This window comes from Vespula vulgaris, chromosome 4 (genome assembly GCF_905475345.1).
Source record: "Vespula vulgaris chromosome 4, iyVesVulg1.1, whole genome shotgun sequence".
In the NCBI taxonomy this organism is placed as follows: Eukaryota; Metazoa; Arthropoda; class Insecta; order Hymenoptera; family Vespidae; genus Vespula; species Vespula vulgaris.
Window position 1 is genome coordinate 706,308 of NC_066589.1, and position 27,216 is coordinate 733,523.

At 33.1% G+C, this 27,216-nt stretch overlaps 2 protein-coding genes and 1 long non-coding RNA gene across 7 annotated transcripts in view; 1 reads left to right on the forward strand and 2 right to left on the reverse strand.

Moving 5' to 3' along the window:
* Positions 1–2,068: 2,068 nt before the first annotated feature.
* LOC127063443 (neurotrophin 1) lies at positions 2,069–12,586 on the reverse strand. 2 transcript variants are annotated; one of them, XM_050993248.1, is made up of 10 exons: positions 12,093–12,586; positions 8,013–8,186; positions 6,656–7,117; positions 5,677–5,803; positions 5,391–5,514; positions 5,106–5,273; positions 4,499–4,654; positions 4,058–4,395; positions 3,706–3,985; positions 2,069–2,326 (listed from the first exon to the last, which is right to left on the reverse strand). In XM_050993248.1, exons 1-10 carry the CDS (start codon positions 12,117–12,119, stop codon positions 2,095–2,097), a joined length of 2,088 nt encoding a protein of 695 aa, XP_050849205.1. In that variant the 5' UTR covers positions 12,120–12,586; the 3' UTR covers positions 2,069–2,094. The 2 variants fall into 2 exon arrangements, with proteins under 2 accessions (XP_050849205.1, XP_050849207.1); XM_050993250.1 differs by lacking the exon at positions 12,093–12,586 and adding an exon at positions 8,260–8,849.
* LOC127063444 (uncharacterized) lies at positions 3,825–4,809 on the forward strand. Its single transcript, XR_007781386.1, has 3 exons — positions 3,825–3,862; positions 4,118–4,263; positions 4,566–4,809. It is a non-coding gene; the product is annotated as an uncharacterized LOC127063444 (long non-coding RNA).
* A 5,117-nt stretch (positions 12,587–17,703) lies between the features above and the next one.
* LOC127063441 (serine-rich adhesin for platelets-like) overlaps positions 17,704–27,216 on the reverse strand; it is a 134,203-nt gene continuing 124,690 nt past the window's right edge. For all 4 annotated transcript variants that reach the window (XM_050993245.1, XM_050993243.1, XM_050993246.1 and 1 more), the window contains 3 exons: positions 23,972–24,153; positions 20,413–20,653; positions 17,704–20,083 (listed from right to left, as the gene is read on the reverse strand). In XM_050993245.1, the coding sequence (XP_050849202.1) occupies positions 19,836–20,083; positions 20,413–20,653; positions 23,972–24,153 (671 nt within the window). In that variant the 3' untranslated portion in view covers positions 17,704–19,835. The remainder of the gene's footprint in view (positions 20,084–20,412; positions 20,654–23,971; positions 24,154–27,216) is intronic.

Sequence of the window (27,216 nt, forward strand, 5' to 3'; positions counted from 1 at the left end):
CATATAACGCAAAAATAATTAACAAAAGAAGTTTTTTAAATTTCACAAAGATTAAAAGTCTACAAACTTTGTTTGGAGAAAAAATATATACTTTGTCAAAAATTTGAAATTTCGAACAGGAGAATATAACTAACCAGGAGATGGTTTTTGCATAACACCTCTTCTAGAATCATGTGATCCTGATACAAATTACGATTTGCGGGAAAATTTTCCGCGTTCTCCAGAATTTGAATTTTTAAACAGGAGAGAATGACTTAGTAGGAGGTAGTAAGAGTGAACGTGCCACCTCTTCTGGAATCATATGATCCTGATACAAACCTCGATTTGCGGGAAAACTTTCCGCGTTTTCCAGAATTTAAAATAAAAGAATCAATTTTTTAGATAAGGAAAATAATGAGACAATTTAATAGAAAACACATTTGATTTTTTTCACATGAAACATTTTTAGTTTCACTTTTGTTAATAATACATAGTATATACATCGTATTTGTTAATTGTACAAATATATATTTTGTTATATAAATAACGCCATAATACAATACAGTATAATACAATATAATATAATATTATACATAATACAATATAATACATTATAATACTGTAGTAAACAATATTTTTTCTTTATGCTTGTCAGATTTAAGTAAACAAAATATGTTTCATAAGAACTTCGGCCTTTTGAATGTAACATACAGCCTATTAATAGGCAACCAGCGATACGTGATTATATTCCTTCGTGACTCACTAATTTATAATATAATTTATCACATTTTACAATAATAAAATACCTCGTATCGCATATTGTTGAATTCGTTTCAGCAAAAGCTATTCAACCTTGAAAAGAAGAATATATAGTTTCGTATAGAAAAAATTCATATAACTTCGAAATTTCTCCCACCATTTGACCTACAAAAAAATTGGCCCCATATAATTGATCCCATATAATACCTTCATATCAAAAAAATCATATCAAAAAAATTCATATAAAAAATCCTTTTGATGGATTCAGTCTTTCACGAGATATTCCAATTTTTGTTGAATATAAACGGGACACCCTGTATATAAGCGTTGGCAGACAACGTGCTAATGAGTTCATACCACATGATTCAAGGTACTATGAACTCTTAGCTGAAGCGTTCCACAGGGAAGGTTCCATAATAGTTCTTTAGAAGTTTCGGTCGAAGGAAGAAAGTCGAAACGCATGCTGCATGGAGTCGTCACGCTTCGCGAATCGACACGGTTAGGAGTCAGATAATAGCTTTTGCCGAGACAAACGATTCACGGACGACCGAGTCTAGTAAATCGCCTCGCATTCTGTCTATTTGGTCTCACGATATTTCAAATATTTCGATTGCTCTTTTTTCCACGGAGAGAGATTCGCTTCTTGTTTTTATTCGAGTGAAATAAAAATAAGTGTAACCTTCTTTCAACGTTAACGAGTAGAAGTCGTCGACGATTTCGAAGAATTTATCCTCTTCAAATTCAAGTTTAACAATCATCTTTCTCTAATTTTTTTTTGTTTCGGATAATCACCTAGAATTTTATTTTCAACGAATATATATATATTGTATATATGTATATATATACAATACACACACACACACACACACACACAAATAGGTATAGGGCTATGATAATTTATTTTATTTTCTTAAAGTTAACATATAAATAAAGAGTACAACAATATATAATAATAAATATAAAAAACGGTTACACACGATCGATTATTTATCTAAGATGACTCGTTATACTATGATAAAAGTCATCTTTAATAAAAGATACATTAATGCGAACGAATATAATACTGTATTCCGATATTTAAGCACGAATTCATCATTGAGAGTCATATTCGTTATCGCATAAATATATATATATATATATATATATATATATATATATATATTTGATTTACATACATATGTACATATATTTAAAAATTTTTAGTTTTTAACAAAATTTATACATCTACTCTTTATATAATACACGATCGTTCGGATCGATCATGAATTTTGATAAATAACAAATAGAAAAGAAGATAATTACAATTCTTTACGAAAGAACGATGCGTCAGGTACTGATAAAAGATAACGAGATATTCTAAGATGTTAACATCGGTTTCCAAGAATTCGAATCGTTTGGAACATCGGACAATTGCAATGGGAATTTGATTTCCGAAGATTGCAACATCGATGCCTCCGGTTTAAAGAAATCTAAGATCGGATGATAGTTATAATTGATTCGTCTTGGAGGTTCATGATACTCTTCGTCGAAGCCACCATTTTGTAGTCTAGTAGAAGCGTTTGTATCTTGATCGTACGGTTGACTATATCTACACAAAGAAAAATGATTCATTTTTTTGACGCAAATCAAATTTGTTATACCAATTATCTCATTTTAAATAATCCAGCCAAATATCTCCGATTTTCTATTTTATAAAGAAATGATTCAAATAAAAGTTTTGAGATTTAAAAAGAGAAATGTAATATTTGCTGAAGCTACTTCATAGAAGAAGTTATTCACAAGATACAAAATTCAAAACGATTTTTTTTAATCGAAATCGATATTTTAAATTTGACAAAAGTGATAGAGAATATCAATACGAATCCAACGAATATGTTTTCACCAAAATTTTATCGAACTATGACGATAGTCACAACTTAGTATGGCACAGCATTTGTGATTTATAATCTATGTTTTATAATTTATGATTTGTGATATATGACTGCGATCTGGGTTTATAATTAAATAACTATAGTTATTATAACTTGATGAAATATCAATGAAAAGATATACTACAGATGCTCGTTGAATTTGTATTGATATTTTCTAAAACAATTGTTAAGCTTAAAATATCGATCTTTATTAAAAGAACAAAAATACTGTGACTATAGTATTTTTATATCTATCGCCTAACTGCATCCTCTACGAAGTAGCTGCAATAAACATTACATTTGCTTTTTATAAATTTCACAACTTTTGCTTAAAACGTTTGTTTATAAATTTCGATAGTATCAGAAATATTTGGCTCGTTTAAAGATATTTAAAATATATATTTGGATCGTTTAAAATGAGACACCCGGTGTATCGACTTGTCCAGAAGATTCGTGTCACTTCTCCACGTATGTCGAAACATATCTGTAAAACGTGTATAACGATATTAAACGTGTATTAGTTAAGTATATATATTGAAACGTGGCATTGAAGTAAGAATGTTTTTATATATTTCTTTTTTTTTTAATTTATTATTTCAATTTTGTATCTTGAAAATGGAAGATAACAAAGTGCGTTTTTTAAAAATGTTTTTCTATTACAAAAAAGGCAAAAATGTGCAACGCAATTGATAAAATAGATTTTTGTCATTTATGAGGATGATGATTTAGTTAAACGGATGTTAGAAAATGATTTGCAATGTTTACATCTGGCAATTTCAATTTAAAAAATCTAGAACACTTGAGAAGACTTTCTAACAATGATGACGATAAAATCAAGACAGTTATCAAGAGAAACCAACATTATACATTTTATCAAATAAAATAGATATTAAATTTATGAAAAAAAAAAAAAAACTGTGAGAGAGAAAAAGGAAGAAAGAGAGTGATAAAAAAGGAAAAGAGTTTCAAGAGCATTTGATATACTTGAGTTAATTAATCATCAGTACAAATTTTCCAGAGAACTCTTTATATTTTCCTTTTTAATGATATGACTAACCTGTTCAACGAGCTATTATTAGGATTATCAGAGAATTCTTCCATTTGAAGAGACTCCCTTCTGAACGGTGGTCTGTGTCTAGTAGGTCTAGAAGAGTGTCCCTTGTTCAATGGTCCAATGTATCCAGGAGCTCTAGTATTGGGTGCATGTTGTTGAGGTAATTTATCAAAGGGTCTGTGAACGGACGAGGGTCCTTTTGCTCTGGTTCGTCCAGGAAGTGTGAAACTAGGTCGGCTGGTCGACGAAGTTTCGATCACCGGTCTTTTGTTACTGGATAATCCTGGAAAACGTTTGTTTTGGCAACATCCATCGTGATATCTCGTTAATGTCAAAAAATTTTCGTGGAATGTACCGATATTCGAATCGTAGCTCGAACTTGGATTGTTGTATTTACTGACGTAATTGTGATTAGGTTTGCTCAATTCTGGATAATCGTCCTTTGACTCGTTATTGGTAACAAATTCAGCTCCAGGAAATTTTTCTTTCGGCTTCGGCGGCGGATCTTTTTCATGCGGTGGAAATATTTCGGAATAACCATGAACGTGACAACTACAACAAGTAGGTACCTTGAATATATCCATATGAAGACCTAATTTCGAATCCCATGTTAACAATCGATGATAATTGTAAACTTGCACGCAGGAAGAACGATAGTTCTCCGATATGAAGGAACAACTACTTCGAGTATTTCTGAAATGAAAGATACGATATCGTTATTTTTATCAATTATGTTTCATTTTCTGATCGTTCGTTTAAAACGATAATTTTCTTTTAAACAAGGATCAACACTTACGAACACTTCTCCAAACGTAACGTTTGAGTATGCTCTCCTGTATTTATTATGTATTTCCAAATTCCAGATGCTGCTCTAGCCAATTGTGGACGTGCATATTTAACCGTAGATGGGCATGTGAATCCTTCTTCGACGTTATCGAATGAATTGTCCGATCTAAAGAAAGAAATTTATTATTCGACGTTCACATTTATCGCATTTACGAAACTGTATAATCGATCGTATATGTATGTCTAGTGTGTTTTCTTTCGATCGATGGATTGCATTTGAAAATGGTGAAAGTTAATTGAACGACGTGAAATATACACTGAAATTGTTCTCACTCGATTAAGAAAAAATTCTTTTCCTTTTTCTTTTTCTTTTCTTTCTTTTTTTGTTTTCAATCCTTCCGTGTCTCCCGATTTCTAAAGCATCATTGTGCTCGTTAAATTACTACTTACATTATAACGCTATTTAACTATGCGATAGATTTGCTGATAAAAAAAATAGAATGTATTGAGAACACGCAAAGGAGTTTTCAGATAGTAGGTAATAGTCACGCGATTAATATTCATACATATATATATATATATATATATATATATATATATATATTATTTAAATTTACCTTTTAATTTCATTACTCTCGTAACGATTTTCAAATCGATTTTCGTATCGATTTTCAAAAGGGCTAGGCGAAGAATGATCGTCGAATCTTCCCTCTTGTACCTTGTAATCGGTCAACAAAGCTGACACCATGTCTTTGTTGTTTCTCAAGCTCCTCGTTATCGCTTCGCTTGAATAGAGTATAATAATGAAAAGAGAGGAAACGAAAAAGAAAATAAAACTAGACGATAATAAAAATAAAAGTCGATCTTAACGTTTAAATAATATCATACATTATCGTACTTACTGCGGATAATCCGTAGCCTCGAGGCATACGGTTTTAGAAAAGAAAGTACATTCCTTATCCGTGGGAACCCTCTTTGGCTCGGAAGGTTTTCTCGATGGTCTCAATGGAGACGTTCTCGGTGGATCTGCAAAAGCGAAAGATCCGATTTTCCTTATCTCGTTTGAATAATCGTTTGCCAGGAAATGATGACATCGACGAGACTTTTATTTCTCTTTTTTTTTTCTTTTCTTTCTTTTTTCCTTTTTTTTTTTTATTCACAACGGATAGAAGGATAGAATAGACCGACCTGCATAAACGTTTCTTCTGTTAAGAGAAGACGGTCTTCTCGTTGATAGATTCACCGGTGGAGGCGGCGGCATCCGATAAAAGGGTCGTCTTCTTGGGACAGGTCTTGCCGATCGCAACTCTTGTGCCTTGTACATCCGATAAAATTAAATTAAAAATAAAAAAATGGAAGGAAGAAAAAAACGAGAAGAAGGAAAAGAGACGAAAATCGATTTCAAAGGGATCATTAAAATTAAAGTAAACCTTCTCGATCTCTTCGAGATATTCAAATATCGAGATAGTCCGCGTTTACGATGTTGCGATTGCACTTTCGTATTCACCCGTCATGCGCTAATTGTATATTTCTTTTAGTTAGAGAAAATTATCTCAGGAAATAAGAACATACATAGATTTGTTTCGTTCTTTTTCTCTTTTATCTTTTTATTTTCTTTTTTATTCCCTTTCTCTCTTTCTCTCTCTCTCTCTCTTTCTCTCTCTCTCTCTCTTTCTCTTTCTTTAATTGCTACATCCAGAGAAGTTTTATGAGGCATTGCGATTATGCATGGCAAACGCGAACTTCGCGTGAAAGTATAAAACGAAAAACTCTCTCGGAGAAATGTGTTAATTCGTTTATACTGTTGATTCTAATATCGATAGACATCTTGCTGAATTAAAACGATCCATTCTCAAAGGAATAAAATGTTTCTTGTTTTTCTTTTTTCTCTTTTTTCTTTTCTCTTATTAATGTTTCAAAAGAAAACGTTTTATGACTTCTCAAAGAGCGACAGGATGGCATAGTATCAGATTACTTCCACCTCCGACGACGTAACGTAACAAGTTGCGTGGAATTCACATTGAAAAAAAAAAGAAAAAGAAAACAGAAAAAAAGAAAGAAAGAGAGAGAGAGAGAGAGAAACAACAAAAAGAAAAAAATAAAGAAGGCGCGATTTCATAATAACGATTATTATCCATATCGCGTTAATTAAGAAAGTTTAAATTACCTTTGGTAATTCCTCCGCAGTTTCCTTCCCATCCTCTTCTTCTTCTTCTTTTTCCTTCTCGGTCTTTACCTCCTCATCCTTTTTCTTCTCCTTCCCTTCCTCCTCGTCCTTTGCATCCTCATCCTTCTCGTTCTTCTCAACTTCTTCCTTCTCAACTTCATCCTCTTCCATCTCCTCTTCTTCATCCTCTTCCATCTCGTCTCCAGAAATATCGTCGGAAATGATCCTTGCGATATCTGCACTGATAGGCAACATCAAAGCTCTCGAAGCGTTCCTTCTGTTGTTATCATTGTCGCCAAACAGAGATCGAGCATCCACGGTTGCAGAAGACGGTGTTGTTTCGTTATCGTTTATTCTCTTTGAAATTAATCTCGCCATAAGTAATTTTTGTCGTACCGACATATTACGTATTATTGGTATTACCTGACCGATCTGTTCCCTCTTCTCGGTCATTTTCAGGGCCTTTAAAAGTGAAATTGATAAGTCAGTCAAGTTGACTTTTTTCTTTTTTATTTATTCAATCCTTATCGATTGAATTTTTAGTAATATCGTCAAGTATATTCTTTTAATAATGTATATTATATTATTATTATATAATATATATAATATGATAATTTTATTATTATTATTATCGTTATCATCATCGTCGTCATCATCATCATTATCATCATTATCATTATTGTTGTCATAGTATTTATAAACATTTTCAATAATAAACAACTATCATTAAACTTTATAAACTTTCGTTAAAGTTGACTAGGAAATATACCATAATATTCTTTGAGAGATAAGAATTAAAGTACCTTGATAAAAGTACTTGAAATTAATAAGTAAGTGGACCTTGATTTTTTTTAGTTAATTCTTATCAATTTTCAACCTTATCAACCTATATTAATAGTATTTTTTATTAATAATAATAATATTAAATACATTATTGTTATATAACATATATTATATAGTAATATATATTATATTATATATAGTAATAATATTATTATTATAAATATTATCATCATCATCATTATTATTATTATTATTATTATCGTTATCAGTTGATTTTACAAAGTATTTATAAACATTTTTAATACTAAACTGTTGTTAAAATTAAGAAAACTTCTTTAAAATTAGCAAACATAATGATATTCTTGGAGCGATAAGAATTGAATATAATCAATGAAAACAATGATTAATCAATCATCATTCAATTTCGAAAACAATGAATAATCAATGATAATTATTAAAAAAATGATTTCATTCGTGATAACGTCTAGATGAAAAGTAATCACACTCGTATGTTATTTCAGATGAAGAAATCTCCTATGCTTTTTTTTTCCTTTTTATTTTATTGCTTACTCACGGATTTCACTATGTCTCGTACTTTATCGGTCCTGTTCTTGACACTAATTTGCTCCTCGTTGATCGTCGAAGAAACAGAAACGTCCTCTTTTGTTGGATTTTTATCCTCGTAGATTCCATCGTCTTTCTGATCCTCCTTCGAGTCGACGTTAAACGAGGATAGTAGTACGAACGTCTAGAGAGTGAAACGGAAAGCAATGTTGTTATTTTTTCCTTTTTCTTCTTTTCTTTTTTTTTTTTTACCTTACCAGGTTTAGAGATCTCTACGAGTAAAAATCATTTATTACATCGAACGAGCGCGTGCCGTATAAGATTCTTCGTATTTAATAGACAGCCTGGAATTCTAGATACGTTTGATATGTGCGCGTGAAAGTACGCATTAGAAAATATTCGTTCTCGAAAGATATATAGATTGTGCGTTCTAATCTTTAAAAGAAAATCTTGAATTATCTAAGATCGTATGGAAAACAAGAAAAAAAACGAAACGAAAATAGAAAAAAGAAAAAAAGGGACAATTGCGATATCACACGACAAGCGTTTCGGAATATTAACAAGGTGAAAGAAACAAGAAAGGATAAACTAATATATTCCAGTGGTTTTAATTAAGAAATGATTTCAAGGCACAATTAGAGACGATGCAACTTCCTCGAGAAGAAGGAACAATTGTAGCGCGTGCGCAAGATAGTATTACGCGCGGAGACGTAACAGTTATCTGTAAGAGGAAGCTCGGTTTATATAGCATTAGCTACTAGTTTTCCAACTAACTTAAGATTATCGCGAAGAGGAATCTTTTTCATTTCTGAGGATGCCCAGCAACAAGTTACCACTGACTATACGAGTTTAGTGTTATACGATCTAAAAAAACTGCGAAATAGTTCCCATTAAACTCTTTTATATTTTCTTTTGACTAACTATATCTCAGTTAAAATATTTATGTAATATATTATATATATAATTTCATTTATTTAAAAATAATTTAGAAAAAATTTCTTCGCCATTTTTTCTAATATTGGACGACACAAAATGTGATTTCATTTATATTCGATTTTTCAAAATCTCTTTCTCTCGTTCTTCTTCTCTCTTTCTCTATCTCTCTCACTCTATATATATATATATATTTTCTCTTTTTTGAGTACAACTGATTCTCATTTAAGTTTCTTGTCCTATTGTTCTAAATAGTCAGATATAATTAATCCGTCATTTTTATATATAAATATTATATTTTAAAATGACCTCTTCACCTGTACTCAGTATTTCACCCACGTATTTCTCTCTCTCTCTCTCTCTCTCTCTTTTTTGAGTACAACGCGTTCTCACGTAAATTTCTTTCTCTATTGTTTTAAATAGTTAAATAAAACTTATACATCATTTTTGTATACAAGTATTGAACTACAAAATGTTCTGTTCACCTATATTCAGTTTCGCCCACGTATTTCTTTCTTTGTTTCTTTTTTACTCTCGAATGTAACAGGTTCACTCGTAAATTTCTCGCCCTATTGTTCTAAATAACTGGATAAAAATTCTTTCGTTGTTTCCGCATGTAAAAATTGAATCTCGAAATATCCAGTTTACCTATATTCACTTCCGCCCACGTATTTCTCTCTCTCTCTCTCTCTTTCTCTTTCTCTTTCTCTTTCTCTCTTTCAGTCAAGAATATAACAGGTTCTCTCGTAAGTATCTCACTCTGCCGTTTTAAATAGCTAGATAAAATTCATTCATCATTTTTGCATGTAAGTATCTCAACCTAAACAGACTTGTTCACCTGTATTCAGTTCCGCCCATGCATTTCACTATCTCTCTCTCTCTTTCTTTCCCTTTATCTTTATCTCTTCTTCTCTCTTTTAAATACAACAGGTTCTCATTTAAATTTCTCTCCTTATTATTCTAAATAGCTGAATAAAATGAATTCATCATTTTTGTATAGAAATATTGAACCCCAAAATGTCCCGTTCATTCGTATTCAATTTCGTCAATGTACTTCTCTCTCTTTCTCTCTCTTTCACTTTTGAATGTAATAAGTTCACTCGTAAGTTTCTTCTTCTATTGTTCTAAATAGCTAGAAAAAAGTTTATTCATTATTTTCGCATGTAAAGATTGAATCTTGAAATATTCAGATTACCTATATTCGCTTCCGTTTACATATTTCTTTCTCTCTTTCTCTCTCTATCTCTCTCTCTCTTACTTTGGAACACAACAGACTCTCGCTTATATTTCTCACTCTATTGTTCTAAATAGTTAGATAAAATTAATTCTTCATTTATCTATGTAAGTATTGATGCTTAAAATGTTCTGTTTACTTGTATTCACTTCTACTCATATATCTCTCTCTTCTCTCTCTCTCTCTCTCTCTCTTTTTCTATTTTGAGTACAACAGTTTCTCACTTAAGTTATTCCTTCTATTGTTCTAAATAGCTAGATAAAATTAATTCTTCATTTATGTATATAAGTATCGAATCTCGAAATGTTCTGTACATTTATATTCCACTTATCTCTCTCTCTCTCTCCCTCTCTCTATCTCTCTTTTTCTCTCTCTTCATCTTCTTTAGAGTACAACAGATTGTAATTTAACTTTTTCATTTTGTTGTTTTAAATATTTAAAATAAAATTAATTAAAAACTTTTTATATAAATATCGAATCTCAAAACATCCTGTTCATCTATATTCTGTTTTATCTATTTCTCTCTCTTCTTCTTTTGAATACAACTGATTCTCTTTCAACTTAAATTTCTCATTCTATAATTTTAAACAATTATATAAAATAATTCTTCATTTATGTATATAAATATTGAATCTCAAAATGTCCTATTCACCTACACTCAACTTCGCCTACATATTTCTCTGTCTCTATCTCTCTCTCTCTCTCTTAATCTCGAGTCTAACAGTTTCTCTCGTAAGTTTCTTGCTTTATTGTTGTAAATAGATAGAAAAAATTCATTCATCATTTTCGCATGTAAGAATTGAATCTCGAAATATCTAGTTTATCTATATTTACTTCCGCCCACTTACCTATCTCTCTCTCTCTCTCTCTCTTTCTCAGTCTCGAATATAACAGGTTCTCTCGTAAGTTTCTCACACTGCCGTTCCAAATAGACGTCCTACACAAAGTGCTATACTAAAGTTATAACAGTTGCCTTATCGAGCCTATTCACGATTAACATTTCGCAGTGTAGATGGATCTTATAGACTAATACGATAAGTTTACATCTATTATACGTCGTGAAATCGCCATAAAATAGGAAACTATGTTTCTCCACGAAGCCATTTTTCATCCCGTTCTACGCGTTTGTAATCGACGTTGACCCAGTAAGCATCCGTGCAAGACAAGAAGGAAGGAGATGTAAAAAAAAAAAAAAATGAAAAAAGAAGGACGCGCAGAGGTCGACAACGATTTCACTGAAATCATTTTCATGATCGTCATTCGAACGAATCCTTCTTTCTTTTTTTTTCTTGTCTCTTCTTTTCTTTTCTTTTTTTTTTTTTATTTATCCCGTTATTGCCATTTTTAAGCAGCAAGTAGTTTCGATCTTTCTCTTTTAATAGCCGAGAAAGAGAGAGGAAGTATGCAGATGACGTTAATGAACCTTTCTCCTGAGAGGGAACTCGGTATTCCGGCATAAACGAACGTTCTATTACTTTTCCTCGTTCTACCGGCTTCCTCGGATCAAGGCCACGGTAAAGGTTGTTCCACTTTATCGAGATAAAAGTCGACCGAGACAAGTGCAAATCCGTTCAAGGGGACGTTCAACCACCCTTTTGCAATTTGTTACCTTTGCTGAGTTAATCGATTCGACGACTGGAAAATTGTTACTATTTAAAGTCTCGTTTCGTCACGGCACGATTTCGTTTCGCTTCCGTGATTATTTCCTTCAGAAAAAGGTAAATAATATTATTTCTTGTTTAAGAACATCGATCCTGAGAAAATGTTTATATATCGTAAACGATACGTTCCACGGCTAATTAATTTTATCATATTAATTCTATCGATTATTGTAATATATTTTCTTCCTTCTCTTTTCTTTTTTTTCTTTTCTTACTTTTTCTTTCTCTTCTGTCTTTTGCAATATCAAAATAAATTCCTTACCAAAATTATGAGCGAACGTATTTTCATCTCAGCTACAAAATTTTTAATCTTTCTCTCTTTCGGAAGATCGATCTATAGAAATCGATGATTTTCTCACTCGATATACACACGCGATGATCACTAGGTAGAGCTATGATCGTTCCTTATAATTTATCAATTTATCGTGTAATTCGCGAACGCGAATCTTTGTACACCTGTTTCCTATCGAGGTCAAAATTCAACCGACTTCGTCGAATGGTTTACTACTGATCTCTTCTTCCAACGGCGCGAAACTCGCGAGCTCGGACTTTCAGTCTCTTGATAGCAGATGGTAGAGGTGGTGGTGATGGTAGTGGAAGTGTAACCTAGGGGAGGTGGATCAGAAAGAGAAAGAAAAAGGAAAAGAAGAAGAAGAAGAAGAAGAAAAAGAAGAAGATTCGTTCCCCTCTATGTCGTGTCTACGCGGGAGCCACGTTAACACTTTTTCTCGTAACATAAACATTCTCAAGCGCGCCAAACTTTTAACACTCGATATCGTTTACTCATATACGATTGCTTTTATAATCCTTGTTCTTTTTCCTTTTTTTTTCGTTTCTTCTCGAAAATAAAAGAAAGATGTTGTTTTTTGTCTTTCTACAAACACGATCGCACAAATAGATAGATATTTGACCGTATTTTGAACTTTTTCGTCGCAATGAAACTTCACGAAAAAAGTTTACGCTCGTTTTCGCCTTGTCATCCTTGTTTATTTAACTTCTTCGTTGGACTAAATTTTATGAGAGAAAAAAATAAAAAAAAAAAGAAGGAAAAAAATTGAAAAGAAGAAAACAAAAAGGAAAATGAAGAACGAGAAAGAAGTACGACGCTCGTTTTCGCTTCGATCGTTCATAAAATTCATGCTCGTTGTTTGCAATGAACCAGATGGAAGATGTTATATTTAAGGTCGTTCCATTACGAATTGATAATTTTGTCCAACGGAAGGAGAATCTCTCTCACAGAAAAAGATGTTTCGTTCGCTTAGCCGTGACCGAGAAAACCGGAACGTAGTACATAGTTAAGCATCGTCGAGATACGAGGCACATGCCTTGTGATGCTTCGACTGCCGAGGAAGAAGAAGAAGGAAGAAGAAGGAAGAAGTAGAAGAAGAAGAAAAAGAAGAAGTCGGCCACTCTCTTCCTGCTCCTTCCTATATCTACTCTTCATTCTCTTTGTGTGAAACAAGTCTTTTATTCTTTCTTTTAAAGAATCCTAATCGCTATCATTTTACTATTATTATTATTATTATTATTATTATTATTATTATTATTATTATTATTAGCAGTAGTAGTAGTAGTAATAGTAATAGTAGTAGTAGTATTATTATTATTATTTATATTTTTCATAAGGATTTTTATATTAATAAGATTCTTTAAGATTAAACGTTAACAAAAAATAAAAAAAGGAAAAAAAAGAAAAAAGTTCTTTAAAATTAGTCGCTATAAAAAATAAAAAGAAATAAAAGATAAAATATTTCAGTCGAGTCCGGGTTGATGAACTTTCTTCATAATAGATCTCTTTACTCTCGAGATTCGTTTCGCGACTGGCCGGAGGTCGTCTCTTTAGCAGGTGCACGATGAAGCGGAGGGTGAAAGCGCCTTGTACTTACCAGTACCTTTACAAGATAAAACATGAGTGAGACTTTAAATACGATGATTCTCGTTTCTGACAGTCTTTGATAATTAACATCTACCACTCTCGAAAATATCGACAAACTTGTCTTTAATAACACTCGATTGGAAAATGTATTATTAAAAAATTGTCAAAGTGTTTATATGTAAGTAACTACTTATCTATTACTCGAACGTAGTAGGATAAGTAAACTTTAAACTTTCTTGTTGTTTCGTCTGACAGTCGTTTTCTAATTTCTCTCTCTCTCTCTTTCTCTCTCTCTCTCTCTTTCTCTTTTTCTCTCTTATCGGATAATCTATGCTTTTCTTAAACCATATACTAGAAACGAATCGAGTGAAAGTTATCTCGAAGTGAAGCACGATACCGTACGATACAATATCTTTTATCGATGATTTTTTAAAGAATATTTAGAGAACATTTCCAATGTCGCTTTCGTTTGAATTGCTTGGATTTATATCGTTGAAAAATGTCTGATAGTTTTAGTTAAAACCGTTTCTCCGACTAAAATATGTAGGTCAGTGTTCTCCGGTAATTTCGAGTTTGGGTCAGAAGACTTTGTCCGACCAACTTGGTCGTTTAGAAAGAAAGGAAGATGAAAGATAGCTTAACGATGAATAAGACTTTTTAAGAATCTCTCTCTTTTTCTCTCTCTCTCCCTCTCTCTCTCTCTCTCTCTCTCTTTATCTCTGTCTCTTTCTTTGAGATATTTTTCGGATATACGCAACAGAGATCGAAGGAAAGTAGGACAGAACCAGAAGATCTGGTTTTCGAGTTAGACGTCATTCTTCTTTTAGGATTAGAAAGGACCGCAAATAGCTAGTCGTCTTTTATTATCATACGTATATACATCTAGTGTATGTATACATATACATATACGTATAATAGGTGTACATACAAATATGCTATATAATCGAGCTGCATCCTGCACCATCTGTGCCGACGACGAAAGACTTTCTCTGTCTCTTGTTTTTCTTTTTTTTTCTTTTTCTTTCCTCCTTTTCTTCTTCTTCTTCTTTTCATTTCATTTCTTTCTTTTCTTTTTCATTTTTTTTATCCCTCCTTTTCTTCTCTTTATTCTCTTTCTCCAAAGAAAATCTCAATCATCGCTTGCTTGAAATTGAACGTGTAACACGTGCGACTCAGTCCATTTTAATAGGCTTTCACTATTATTTTTTATTAAAATCGTTCCGTAAACATCGAGAGATATAACTTTCCTATATGTGTTATTATTTCAAGATAGATCTAATAGAAATAATTCGATGATATTTCTAATATTTCTTTCTTTCTTTCTCGTCACTGCGGAAGAGTTATCCAACAAAGTTAGCATCTTCGTACATTGCTCCCTTCTCCCTCTCGTCGGATCCCTAACTCCCTTCTTCACATTTTCCATAACCTCGAGCCATAAAGGAGCCTCCCTACGTTTTATGGTTATTTCAAGATTTCAGGAATGCGATCCAATTTACGATAACGATCCTTGTCCAACACATGGCTGTGCGTACGGATCATCCACTTTGCTTCTTTTCCCTTCGAACGTAAGGGGAGATGAAAGGAGGTAAGAGGAAATCTCGAACATTGCGGGAGACGATAGAAGAAGATGTACAATTCGCAATATCCAAGCAATGCGACGACGACAACAACAAGAATGATTGGAGGCTTGAAAAAAAATATTACATGTACGTGCACTCTCTCTCTCTCTCTCTCTCTCTCTCTCTCATTCTCTATCGACTCGTTTATTCTTCGTAGCTTTCCATTTAATTTTTCTTTTTTTTTTCTTTTTTTATTCTACACTTGCATATCCCTCGTTCATGCAGAAAGCGTGGGAAGAAAGTAAAAGTAAAACGTCGTTCATTTTCCAATCTTCCATGCAAACGCACAATGACTACGTCGGTGGTCCTTCATAATAAGATTTATCTTTCGATTGAATTTTCGAACTTTTTCTTTTTTTCCTTTTCTTCTTCTTCTTCTTTTTCTTCTTTCTCTTTACTCCTTTATTTGTATTCTTATTCCTTTTTTCTTGTTCCTTTTCCTTTCGTTTTTCTTTTTTTTTTTTAATTTTTCCTTTTTTCTCTCCCCCTCCCCCTCTCCCACGCCTCAAAGAAATATGTAACAACGTGAAGAGATTACTAAAATAAATATAAAAATTCCGAAATGGAGCTTACCGTGCACTCGAAGTACGAGGAGTTTCCAGTTCCTCCTTCCACTTGTATTCTCAGGATTCGAGACTCGTTCGCGAGTCTACATGAATCAAAGACGAGGCCGCAGTAAGACTCTTTGGCAAGATATCGAATCTGCGACGTGGGAGCGATAAATAATGGATTCGCAACACTGTACTAAGGAAGAAAAATAAAATATAAAGAACTCATGCGTACGGTGAGTGAGTATAAACGTACTGGCAAACTTGCAGAAATAAGATGAGAAAAAGAAAGAGAGAGAAAGAGAGAGAGAGAGAGAGAGAGAGAGAGAGAGAGAGAGAGAGAGAGAGAGAAAGTATTATACATACGTACGTACGTAGGTACATACGTAGGTAATAAAGCTAAGCCTTTGAGCCAAACGTGAAAGCTGACTTCGTCGTTACTTTGAAACTTAATCTTTGGATTCGTTCGAGAACGTTGCGCTCGTATTTTATAAATCTTGGAGATCGTAAAGTCGAACACAATTCGTTGCTAATTTTCTTGAATCATTTGTTTCGTTAATACCGTTTACTCTCTTTCTCTAAAACTACGTTAAAGCACGTAATCGATGTTATACCTACTTTTACAATGAACTGTTCCATAATTAACTTAATAAGAGATTTCATAATCATTGAAAAATCTTAATTATATACTTTAGAGAAACGTTAATTAAAACGTTAACTCGACTGTTAATTGCATAACTCCTTTCCATGGTAACCATGGATACTTACAGTATATAAAGTTACATTTCATGCAATTATTAGTGAACATAATCTATTTTTTTTTTACAAGGTCAATTTTGTATATCGAGAAATTTAAGTGTCTTCAGGAAATAAGTGTTTTTTTAAAGGTAAGCTTGAAACGTAAATCATTTTTGTTTATGGGAAAGAGACAAGGTAGAAACAACAAACGCAATAACATTGTTTATTTATGATTCGACGAACGTTTTCAAGGTTTCACTTAATTTTTTTAATCGTAATTGTTATAACTTTTCAAACGAAATTTTATTTTACTCAAAAGAAAGAAAAGTAACTGTTCTCAAATCTTTACTTTCTATGATATTTAAATTTGTCTAGACAAAAAAAGAGGTGTGAAAATTAAAAATATAAGAGAGAACAGGTATTCCTTCTTAGAAAAATATTATTTTAATAAATATTCAAAAAGGACGACTCTTACCTTACTAAATCAAAAAGAACAGGATAGAATAAGTTAAAACAGGCCAAGCAGCTGGTAACTGACAAGTAACTATTATCCTGTTCTGCGTATCGAAAGTGAGGACAGTCGTTTCGAATATTTATTAAAGTAATAATTTTCTAAAAAATAATTCTCGTTTCTCTCTTATATCTTTACTTGGCTTAATCTTCTTTTCTTTTTGTCTAAACAATGTTAAACATCGTAGAAAGTGAAAGTTAGACGCTAGATAAAAAAAAAACGTTTCGAACGATAAACGTTCGTTTCTATTTTTTCTATTCTTTTTGTTTTTTGTTTTTTTTTTTTTAGATAAGATGATTAAAATAAGATGCCGCTAAAAAAATTATACTTTGCTTTTTAAAGGAAAAAATAAAATCGATTTCGTAATAAACACTGAAAAACTTTCATTCAATCAGAAATAAACAACGCTGTAATGTATAGTCCCACAAAATAAGAAAAAAACATTTGCTCCAAACTTTTTTTTTAAAAACGTACTATTTTCGAGATGTTTAAGTGTCCGAATTTAAGAAGACAATTCACCATGCAAGTATATACGTACGTATATATAAGGAAAAAGAAAAAAAAAAAGAAGAGAACGTGTCTCAAGCGTAATATCGAGTCTTTTAAAATTCCGAAAGAGTACAAGAAGTACAAGAAGTACATAGATACGAATTTAATGTTTAATTATTTTGTCATTTCACACGGGGGCATGCTTTTAATCTCGACATATATTTCTTGCAATGGAAACGTGCCGAGCATGAGTGTTAATTGACGCAAAAGCTTGCACGGAGTGAATTAATTATAACAATCTCCAGTAAGAAAGCGTATATATATATATGTGTGTGTGTATATGTATATACATATATATACATATACATATATATATATATGTACATATATATATATATATATATATATATGCTTACGTGTATGTGAAGAAAGATTTACGATACACGTACGCCCACGCTAACTCGTCCCTACCCCGCGGCGGTCCACTACAATTTGTTACTTCGTCGTAATTAAATCGACGCGCGGCGGATGTGTGCCACTTTAATTAATTTAATTAAAACGTTTCCCCGGATAGAGAACTCGATCAAGAGAGAAAGAAAGAGAGAGAGAGAGATAAGTATTTATTCGCCGTACAAATCGATTTCGATCGACATTCTCTTCTCTGAGATTTCTTCGTTTTAAATCTTTCGATTTTTTCGAAAAACGTTTTACAAGGATCTTTATCTCTGTTTTTTTTCTTTTCTTTTATATTGCACGCGGAATAAATCAATCGGCATGATGTAGTGCAAAAAAAAAAAAAAGAAAATTATTATTGAAAGATCAATGGGTTTTGCTCGGATCAGGTAAAAGATCCAAAAGATTAAAGTCTCCGTTGAAAAATCGGATAACGTTTACTGACAAGATAAAAGACAAAAAAAAACTTCTTAATACAATCGTCGAGTCTACATACATTGTTTCTTGTATTATCTCTTTCTTTTTTGTTTATTTGTTTTTGTTATTTTTTTTTGTATCGTTTTGTCGTTTTGTTTGGAAGGAAAAAGAAATCGTAACGCAAAGATCAAGACGCAACCTCGTTTCTTTCTTTTTTCTTTTTTTTTTTTTGCTTTCAAGGTAAAAAGCGAACGTTAAACGATCGAGAAACTCGGTTTTATCAAGATTCGCAGTAACTATAATAGCAATTATAAGATTAAAACTTAATAAAATAATCAACTGACAACTCTGGGGTACCGATCGATTTTTAACAGTCGATCTCTTTCAGACCGGCAATAAATTTTCTATATTTTTGTCGGTAAAGTGGAAAAGATAAATGAGATAAAATGAATGATAATCCGTCAACGATAATCAATCGATACCTCAAACGCGTCGAAAGACTAGAATGATTAAAAATAAACTCCCGCAACGATGTAAATCTATCTTCCTACTTATTATAATAATGACGATATCTAAAATAATTATAATGATACCATGATGAAATAGTATTGATACAATAATTATAGAATGATAGAGAACGTAAGATAAAAATTCGTACCTTTTTTTTTTTTTGATTGGGGGTAAATACGTTAAACAAAATACATATATTTTTTTTATGTAATAACGATACGATTGTAACTTTAATAATATTTACAAGTTCGCGACAAAGAAATAAAAGTAAGGAGAAGAAACAAAAATTATGATATCGCGAAAAAGATATTATTATCTTTGTAAAAACACGATGCAGTGTTATTGTCGAGTTTGTCCTGTTTAAGATAATTAATTAGATTCTAACGAATAAATTAATATTATAGCACATTTCGAACCTTAACTAATGGTTCCTGTGATACACATGCTTTACGATCGAGTAACAAAGAAACGATATGCTCGTTAAAGAAAAATTCTGGACGGATGGACGTAAATCTATAATGATGATAATTTTCTCCCTTATTTCCCATTGTTCACGTTTAAATCTTTACCTGAGTACAAACGTGATTTGATTGTATCGCGCGTATGATATATATATAAAAGAAAAAGAATAATAAATTAACGAATCTTTTCTGGTTCGTCTCGACCTTCGTAAAGTTCGGCGTAAAAAATGGCAAACTTGATTCGTTTTCTAATATAAACTTTCGATTGCTTCGATAAATCGATCTACGATATTTCTTATCCCTTTCGTTCGACATTAAAGATTATAATATCGAATAAGATCAGATTAGCAAAGAATAAGATGAGTAGTCTAATCGAGATGGCGTCAGTCGGTGCACTCGGAAGCAAAACTCTCGAGATCGACGTAATGGCCGTTCATATTGTCCTCGAGAAGTTGTGCCAGATCCCTCCTTAGAATTTGAAATTCTGGTCTGCGGTCGGGATCAGCGTGCCAGCATCGGGATATCACCCTGAAGAGCTCGCTTCGACAGTGGGACGGTCTCTCGAGGCGATAACCGCTTTGCACGTTCCGCATGACTTCTCTTGCCGTCATATCCGGGTACGGCGTTGAGCCTAAACAACATAAAATATTTTGTCAGTTCTGTGTTCGTCTTACGGATAAGGACTTATCCTCGAGAATTGCTTTCGAGCAACGATATAATCCGACTTGTTTATTAAAGGGTACCTTTAACGAGATAAAGAATGATTGTGACTCGAAAGAAAATATATCGGGGTCATTCGTTAAAAAAAAAAAGAAACAAGAAAAAAATAGTGTATCTAATCGATGATATTTGGTCTAAAAAAAGAATAAATAAATAAAAAAAGAAGAACATTTTTTCAGATATATTCTCTCTGATCATGCCTTGTTAAAAGTTTCATATCTTTGATTTTTAATAACTTACCGAGCGTTACTATTTCCCACATTAAAATGCCGAAGCTCCAAACGTCGGTCTTCGTAGTGAAAAGAGAATAAATCAACGATTCCGGTGCCATCCATCTTATCGGCAATGCGTTTCTACCGTGTCTCGTTTCGATCACTTCGCCGTCTTCGTTCGCGAATCTCGACATTCCGAAATCTGCGATCTTGCAGAGTTTGTTGTGATCAACTAAAACGTTTCTGGCTGCGAGATCCCGATGAATTATCTGAAAAAATACGGTAAAAATTTATTTCAACGAACGTACACGTACGAGAATATAATCTCAATCTCAATCTCTCTCTCTCTCTCTCTCTCTCTCTCTCTCTCTCTCTCTCTCTCTCTCTCTCTCTCTCGTATTGTTGTCTCTTAATATTTAAATATTTAATACAAATAGAGACACTTGGTTGAAAAATATGAGCGAGTAAACTCTCGCTAGAATCTTCGGACCTTGTCTAACTTGTAGATGATGCTAATGAACCAAACGACTCAATGTCAAGGTAAACAAGATATATATATATATATATATATATATATATATATATATATATATATCCTATCTCTTCTTTAATGATTTCATCTCTTAGATTTATTACTTCCCGCCGTTATTTTCGTAACCGACACGAAGACGCCGCGAGACGTCCATCAATTTGCAAGAAAAAAAAAGCTCCCCAACGTGTTATGTGTTCGATAAGTACAATAAAATAATTTTTGTCTGCACGTGTAAGAACAATAATCAATAATTCGTCGTACATGCGCCGTAATATTCTTACGTCTTTTGAATTACCACATGATCGTTGAAACATACCCGTTATCATTCTAAACACAAGTTTGAAGACACAACTTCGTATGTTGCTTTATTGCCAGCTGTATTGCCATCTCCTTCGTTACCTTATCCTAATAATGAGCAAGTAATTTTGCCTTCGTAATAGTTAAATACAGGCAAGGTTCGTGCTATCTGTAAATGCGAATGATACGTACCATACTGGATCCTTCATTTTCTTTTTTTTTCCTTTTTCTTTTTCTTTGTCTATTTCTTTTTCTTTTGTATTCTTTTTTCTTTTTTTTTCCCCCTTTTTTTTCAGTTTTTACAAACATCGATGTCACATGACAGATCGGCGTAAATCAATTTAATTATCAAAGAGATAGAATGAGATTAGATAAAGAATTTCTAAGAAATAGCATCCGCTTTCCTTGAAATTTATTTAATAAAATCTACGATAGGAGATATAACAGATAACGTCCTATTTCGAATAATAAATAACCTCTTGTAATCCTTGTCAATCAATGCCGGCACAAGGCGTCCTTTAATCACCAAAGATCCGTACGGTTAGTCACGTGCGATATTAGATGCATTCTCTCTATTTCAAAGCATTTTCGAAGATAGGAGAGATAAGTTCGTCTATAGTAGAAATTACCTATGAGAACCTAGCTCTTTCTTCTCTTTTCTCTTTCTCTCTCTTTCTTTCTCTTTCTTTCTTTCTTTCTTTCTTTCTTTCTTTCTTTCATTCTTTCTTTATCTTTCTCTCTCTCTCTTATTCATGCAATTATCCATCAAGTCGAGAAGATTAGTTTTCGCATTGCGCTTCTGGGAAGCCATTATACGAACGGAAACACGCAATTCGTTCTTTCAGAGAAGCCTATCGACAATCTTACTTTAAAAATTTTTGTACTTTTTCTTTTTCTTCCTTCTCTTTTCCTTTTTTTTTTCTTTTTCGACCGAACAAAAAATAATTGACTGGTGTCGTTAATTTTTTAGTTTTTCATTTCTTTTCTTTTCCAAATTTTAATAGATCGTATACCGAAGAATCCAGCATACAAATATGCAGGACCTCTTTTTTTGAAAGATTTCTTAAAAGAAATTTCTTTAACGATATTTCAAAAACTAAATATTATATTTTCTTTAACGAAAGTATGATGTGATCGATGTAAAAAAGTATGACAGTGAATTCTTTCGTATATCTTCTTTACCTAATTTATCTAAATTACACGTTACCTAATTTACACGAAATTAAGATAAAAGATTTCTAAAATAATCATTTATATCACTATTTGTTCGATAACCATTTTGACGGGTTTAACTTGTTTAAGAAAAAAATTCTCTCCTAAAATCTCGTGTAAATAAAACAACTTCGCGAGGAGAACGTCTTAATCGACCTTGGTGTCCGAGATTTCGAGCGTTAGTAGAATTACGATCTTTCTGGCACAGAAGAAGAAATACGTCGGAATATCCGTGAATTCTAAAATAACGGAACGAACGTGTAACTATGTATATACGTACATACGTACATATATATGTATGTAAATACATCGACCGAGTTTTACGTCGTCTCTTCAAATCCGCCGTTTCTTGTATTTTCTAAAAAAAAAAAAAAAAAAAAAAAAAACATAGGGAGAACAAAAATAAGAAGGACATTTATGTCTCGTCGAAGAGAAAAGGAGTAGATAAGTAAGTAAGTGAGTGGGTGAGTACTTACATACTTACTTTAGAAACGGAAGCTGAGATAACATACGATTACGATTCGAACAAGAATGACGTAAGTCGGATTTAAACATTCCTTTCGTCGAAAATACAAGTCTTTGTTACATAACAAAAAGTCACGGATTACTTACATAGAACCGTCCAATTTGTCGAGTTTGACAAATAATTACATACGAACGGAATCGTCTATATGTGTATAATAAAAAGAATTACACGAGAAAAAAAGGAAAAGGACGAAGAGATTGAAATGGGAAAACTCGAATATATACGCAGATACGTCATGACGTAAAACGATTAAAATTCAAATTGTTATTAACTTTGGAAAGAAATAAAGGAGCTTTGGTATATGTATGTAAACATTTTAAATGATTGTAAAGGACGATCGTATCGATCGTCGAGGTGTCGGCATCGAAATTTATCACGATTCTTTTCCTCTTGGCGAAGCACGCGACTATCATGAGAGAAAAGGAAAGAGATAAATGAAAAGAGAAAAAGAGAGAGAGAGAAAGAGAGAAGAAAAAAGGATAATAATAAGAAGAGGGTTGAAACGAACGGCCCGTTTCGTCGTTCGACTCTCTTTCTCTCTCTCTTTCTTCTCAACTCCACGGGTAGTGCAAACTTACTTTTTCTTACCGCGACAAACCTGTCCAGGGGACCGACAATGAATTATACTGACCCACTGACTGCTACGAAACGTGATTCGACTCTCCTTCGATGTCGTCGTTATCGGTTGATCCGTAAACAAGCCAATATCACGTGAGTCTCGCTCGTTACCGTTGGTCCTCCATCTCTCAAAGACCAATGAGAGTATACCACTAATTTTCTCTCCCTCTCTCTCTCTCTCTCTTTCTCTTATTTTTCTCTCCCCTCTCTTCTCTCTCCCTCTCTCTCACTCTCACCCTCTCTCTCTCTCACTCTCTCTTTCTGTCATTTTTCTCTCCCCTCTCTTCTCTCCACTCTTCTTTCTCCCTCTCTCACTCTTTCTCTCTATATCTCTATCTCGATCTGTTTTTCTCTCTTACTCATTCGTCCGTTCGGATAAGGAGACTGATAAAGTAAGTTTACCTTTTTTGACGCGAGATATTCCATGCCTCTAGCGACGCAGTATCCAAATACCGTCAGATCTCTCGATGTCAGGGCCGCCGAGTCCTCGCTGAAATTGTAAAAGTCCTGCCTGGTGCGGTGATCGCGTAGATAAGCCAATAGCTTTCCGTACATCACGTATTCGAGTATCAGGTAATGGGGCTCTGTAAAAGAAAATAAAGTTAAACGACATTATTTCTTTTCCTTTTACACACGTACACACACAAAAAGATATTTATATTTATATAGACATATATACATATATATTATATACATTTATATCTTTATATTTTATACATATATACACACATATATATTTATTTATTATAATATTCATATTTGTTATAATATTTTTATATTTTTATATATTTGTTTATGTATATTGTATTCGTATACACACACACACACACATATATATATACACATATCGGTATATGTGTGTGTGTATACAAACACGCACACATCTATCTACCAAACATAGATATATTCTGTCTTCTAAGAAAAATATTTCACGGGTGAGAATAATACGGATAAATCATACCGAACGAGGAACATATCAATAGTATAATTCGATCTCGTCACGAGATCCGATCGTTATCCATAGAAAATTTATGTTTCTGTCTCACGAGGTGTTTCTCCTAAACCAAGATCTCTCTCTCTCTCTCTCTCTCTCTCTCTTTCTCTTTTTTTTATATTTGAGGTAAGCATGTGATATTAGAAGGACTCGTGGTATGGATTATGAACGAAGTATGGACGCGAGTTAAAGTAATTTAAACAGTGCATTTTTGGGACCCCGTGGGCAGTATCCGGCTGATTGTAACTTATGGGGCCCAGTTTCGTTGGCAAGTTTTACCGACCAACTACGTCCCAGACCGTTTCACGTTGGCGCCTCGTCGTCGTAACTCTCACATTAGACCAGCATTACTACCCCCTTCTAATAACTTCGGTTTGTTAAGGAATCCTTTTCAATTCTTTTTTTTCCTGTACGCAAGCAAATACTTTTCGCAAGTATCATAATATTTAATACAACGCAACAACGTACGATATTCAAGTGACATATATACATACTTACGTACATGTATCATCGTCGCATAAGTAACTGCTTCGTTATCGCTTTTAAATACTTTCTTCTCTTTTCGTTTCTACTACTTTCTTGCTTATGATTTTTTGAACAAATCAAAAAATGTGTAGAATTGTTAGAAAGTTGGATGTTTTCATTTTATTCATAGAAAAAAAAATATTTCCTGCGAAACGAATCATTTTTATGTTTACTTGCGTAATAAAATTACCATAACGACGTATTTCATTAGCTGTTCAATATATTGTTATTTTTATAGAATCATATAGAGACAGCCGATGTTTCCGCTTATGGTTTCTTATCGCAAGCAATACGCATAGTTCGCAAACATTGCAACTCCTCTTTATTTATTAAAAAATATTTACCACGTTTGTTGATGCACAGAGCGTGCAGCATCGTATTTAATCGAACGATCGTGTTGGCGCGCACGTGTACGCACCGATACGGTACGTAGAGGAAACAATAGTCAGGACAAATGGAAAATAATAAACGTTCGTAGCAAGCTAAGCGCTTTATCGCGGCATTCGATTAACGAAATTCGATAAGGCTATAATATACCTACGATTTGATTCCTCGTACAAAACAGAATTTTCAATTTTCATTATCGCGAAATATTAAGACTTATATGTATGTATTTACGTGTGCGTTGTGTATCGACAGCTGTGCACCGAATGTAACACGTAAGAAGATAAACAGCTTCCTTGAAAATATTACCAAGGCGAAACAAAACTTTTCGAGTTGCTATTTCGAGTTCCCCAAACACATGTCGCACATGTGTATGCACTTGGAACAAAAAAAGAAAAAAGAAAGAAAGGAAAAGAAAAGAAAAAAAGAACGAAACCAAAAAAAAAATGAAAGATAGAAAGAAAAAAATATTAATCAATATCTCAATATAATCCCGACGTCTTATAAGCGTTTCTCATTTTTCATTTTTATCGAACAAATAAAAAGATTTTAACGAGAGTCGAAAGGGAAAGGAATTGATCGAGTTCTAAATTGAAATATCATTGGAGTATAGAGGTGATTGATAAATGGGTATAATGAAAGCGTTGGGTTGCGTCTTATTGTCGGAGAGATACGTCGAGTTCTGTAAAAGAAGAAGAAGAAAACGAAGAAGACGAAGAATAAGAAGAAGAAGAAGAAGAAGAGCGACGCCGTCGTAAGGCTAAGAAAGAAAAAAGAAAAACACGAAGTCACCTCCTCCTCCTCCTCCTCCTCCTCCTCCTCCTCCTCCTCCTATTCCTCTCAAGCTTCTTCTCTCTCATCCTTCTCATCCTCTGGCGTCGAGACCGAAAGGATAAATGCGGAGGACACGAAACCACAATGTCGTAAATTTTCTGCGACGGACCCTCCGAGCTGGCCGGGGGAGCGTTCTATTGTGCGCCGAAAAGGGTCCGACAAGGCACGCTCCTTGAGCTTCAACCAAAAACTCTACCGCGGCGGAAGCTAAAGAGCCGAAATAGGGAGTAGCGATTATTTTAATTGCGTTAGAACATTCTCAAGCCGATCTCAAATGCAATCTCGATTTTTTGGAGTTATACGAAAATGAGAAACAACAAAATTCTTTCTTTTGTTTCGTTAATTTTTTTTAACTTTTTTTTTTAAAGGTAAAAAAAGCAGATGAAATAAGAAAAAGAAAAAATATAGAAACCGATCGAAACAAATTTTGATAAAAGGAAAATAGGTTTAAAGGACGTATTGTACTGAGAAGATCTGTGCGAGGTACGCGTATGGAAATTTATACGTACGATGAAGAAGACGATAGTAAAGAAAGAGAGAGAGAGAGAGAGAGAGAAAGAAAGCATCGTATATAATGTTCTCCAACTTCCTCTTATTCCTCTTCTCATCGAGATCTCATTCCTCTTGTTGCTTAGTTTTGATGTCTCAACCATGAAATAAAATCATCAGGGATCAAACGATTGACTCGTGAGAAAAGATAAAAGATAATCACTCTGTAATACTTATCTACGATAAAGTGACACGATAAATCCATCTTCCGAGCGTGGAATAATGATTTCCTTTATTTTTCACATTACTGTTTCCAATACGTATGATACACGCGATTAAATTTTCAAGGATGAAAAAATTAAATACTAGTTTTCGTATTTTCCTCTCTCGCAAATTCCACGACGATGAAGTTGACGAAGTA

Coding starts and splice junctions, on each gene's coding strand:
- LOC127063443 (XM_050993248.1), bottom strand. CDS start 12,119: ATGAAAATACGTTCGCTCATAATTTTG. Junction 5,804..6,655: donor CTGCGGAGGAATTACCAAAG/GTAATTTAAACT, acceptor CGGATGTACAAG/GCACAAGAGTTGCGATCGGC. Junction 4,396..4,498: donor TTACGTTTGGAGAAGTGTTC/GTAAGTGTTGAT, acceptor CTTTCATTTCAG/AAATACTCGAAGTAGTTGTT.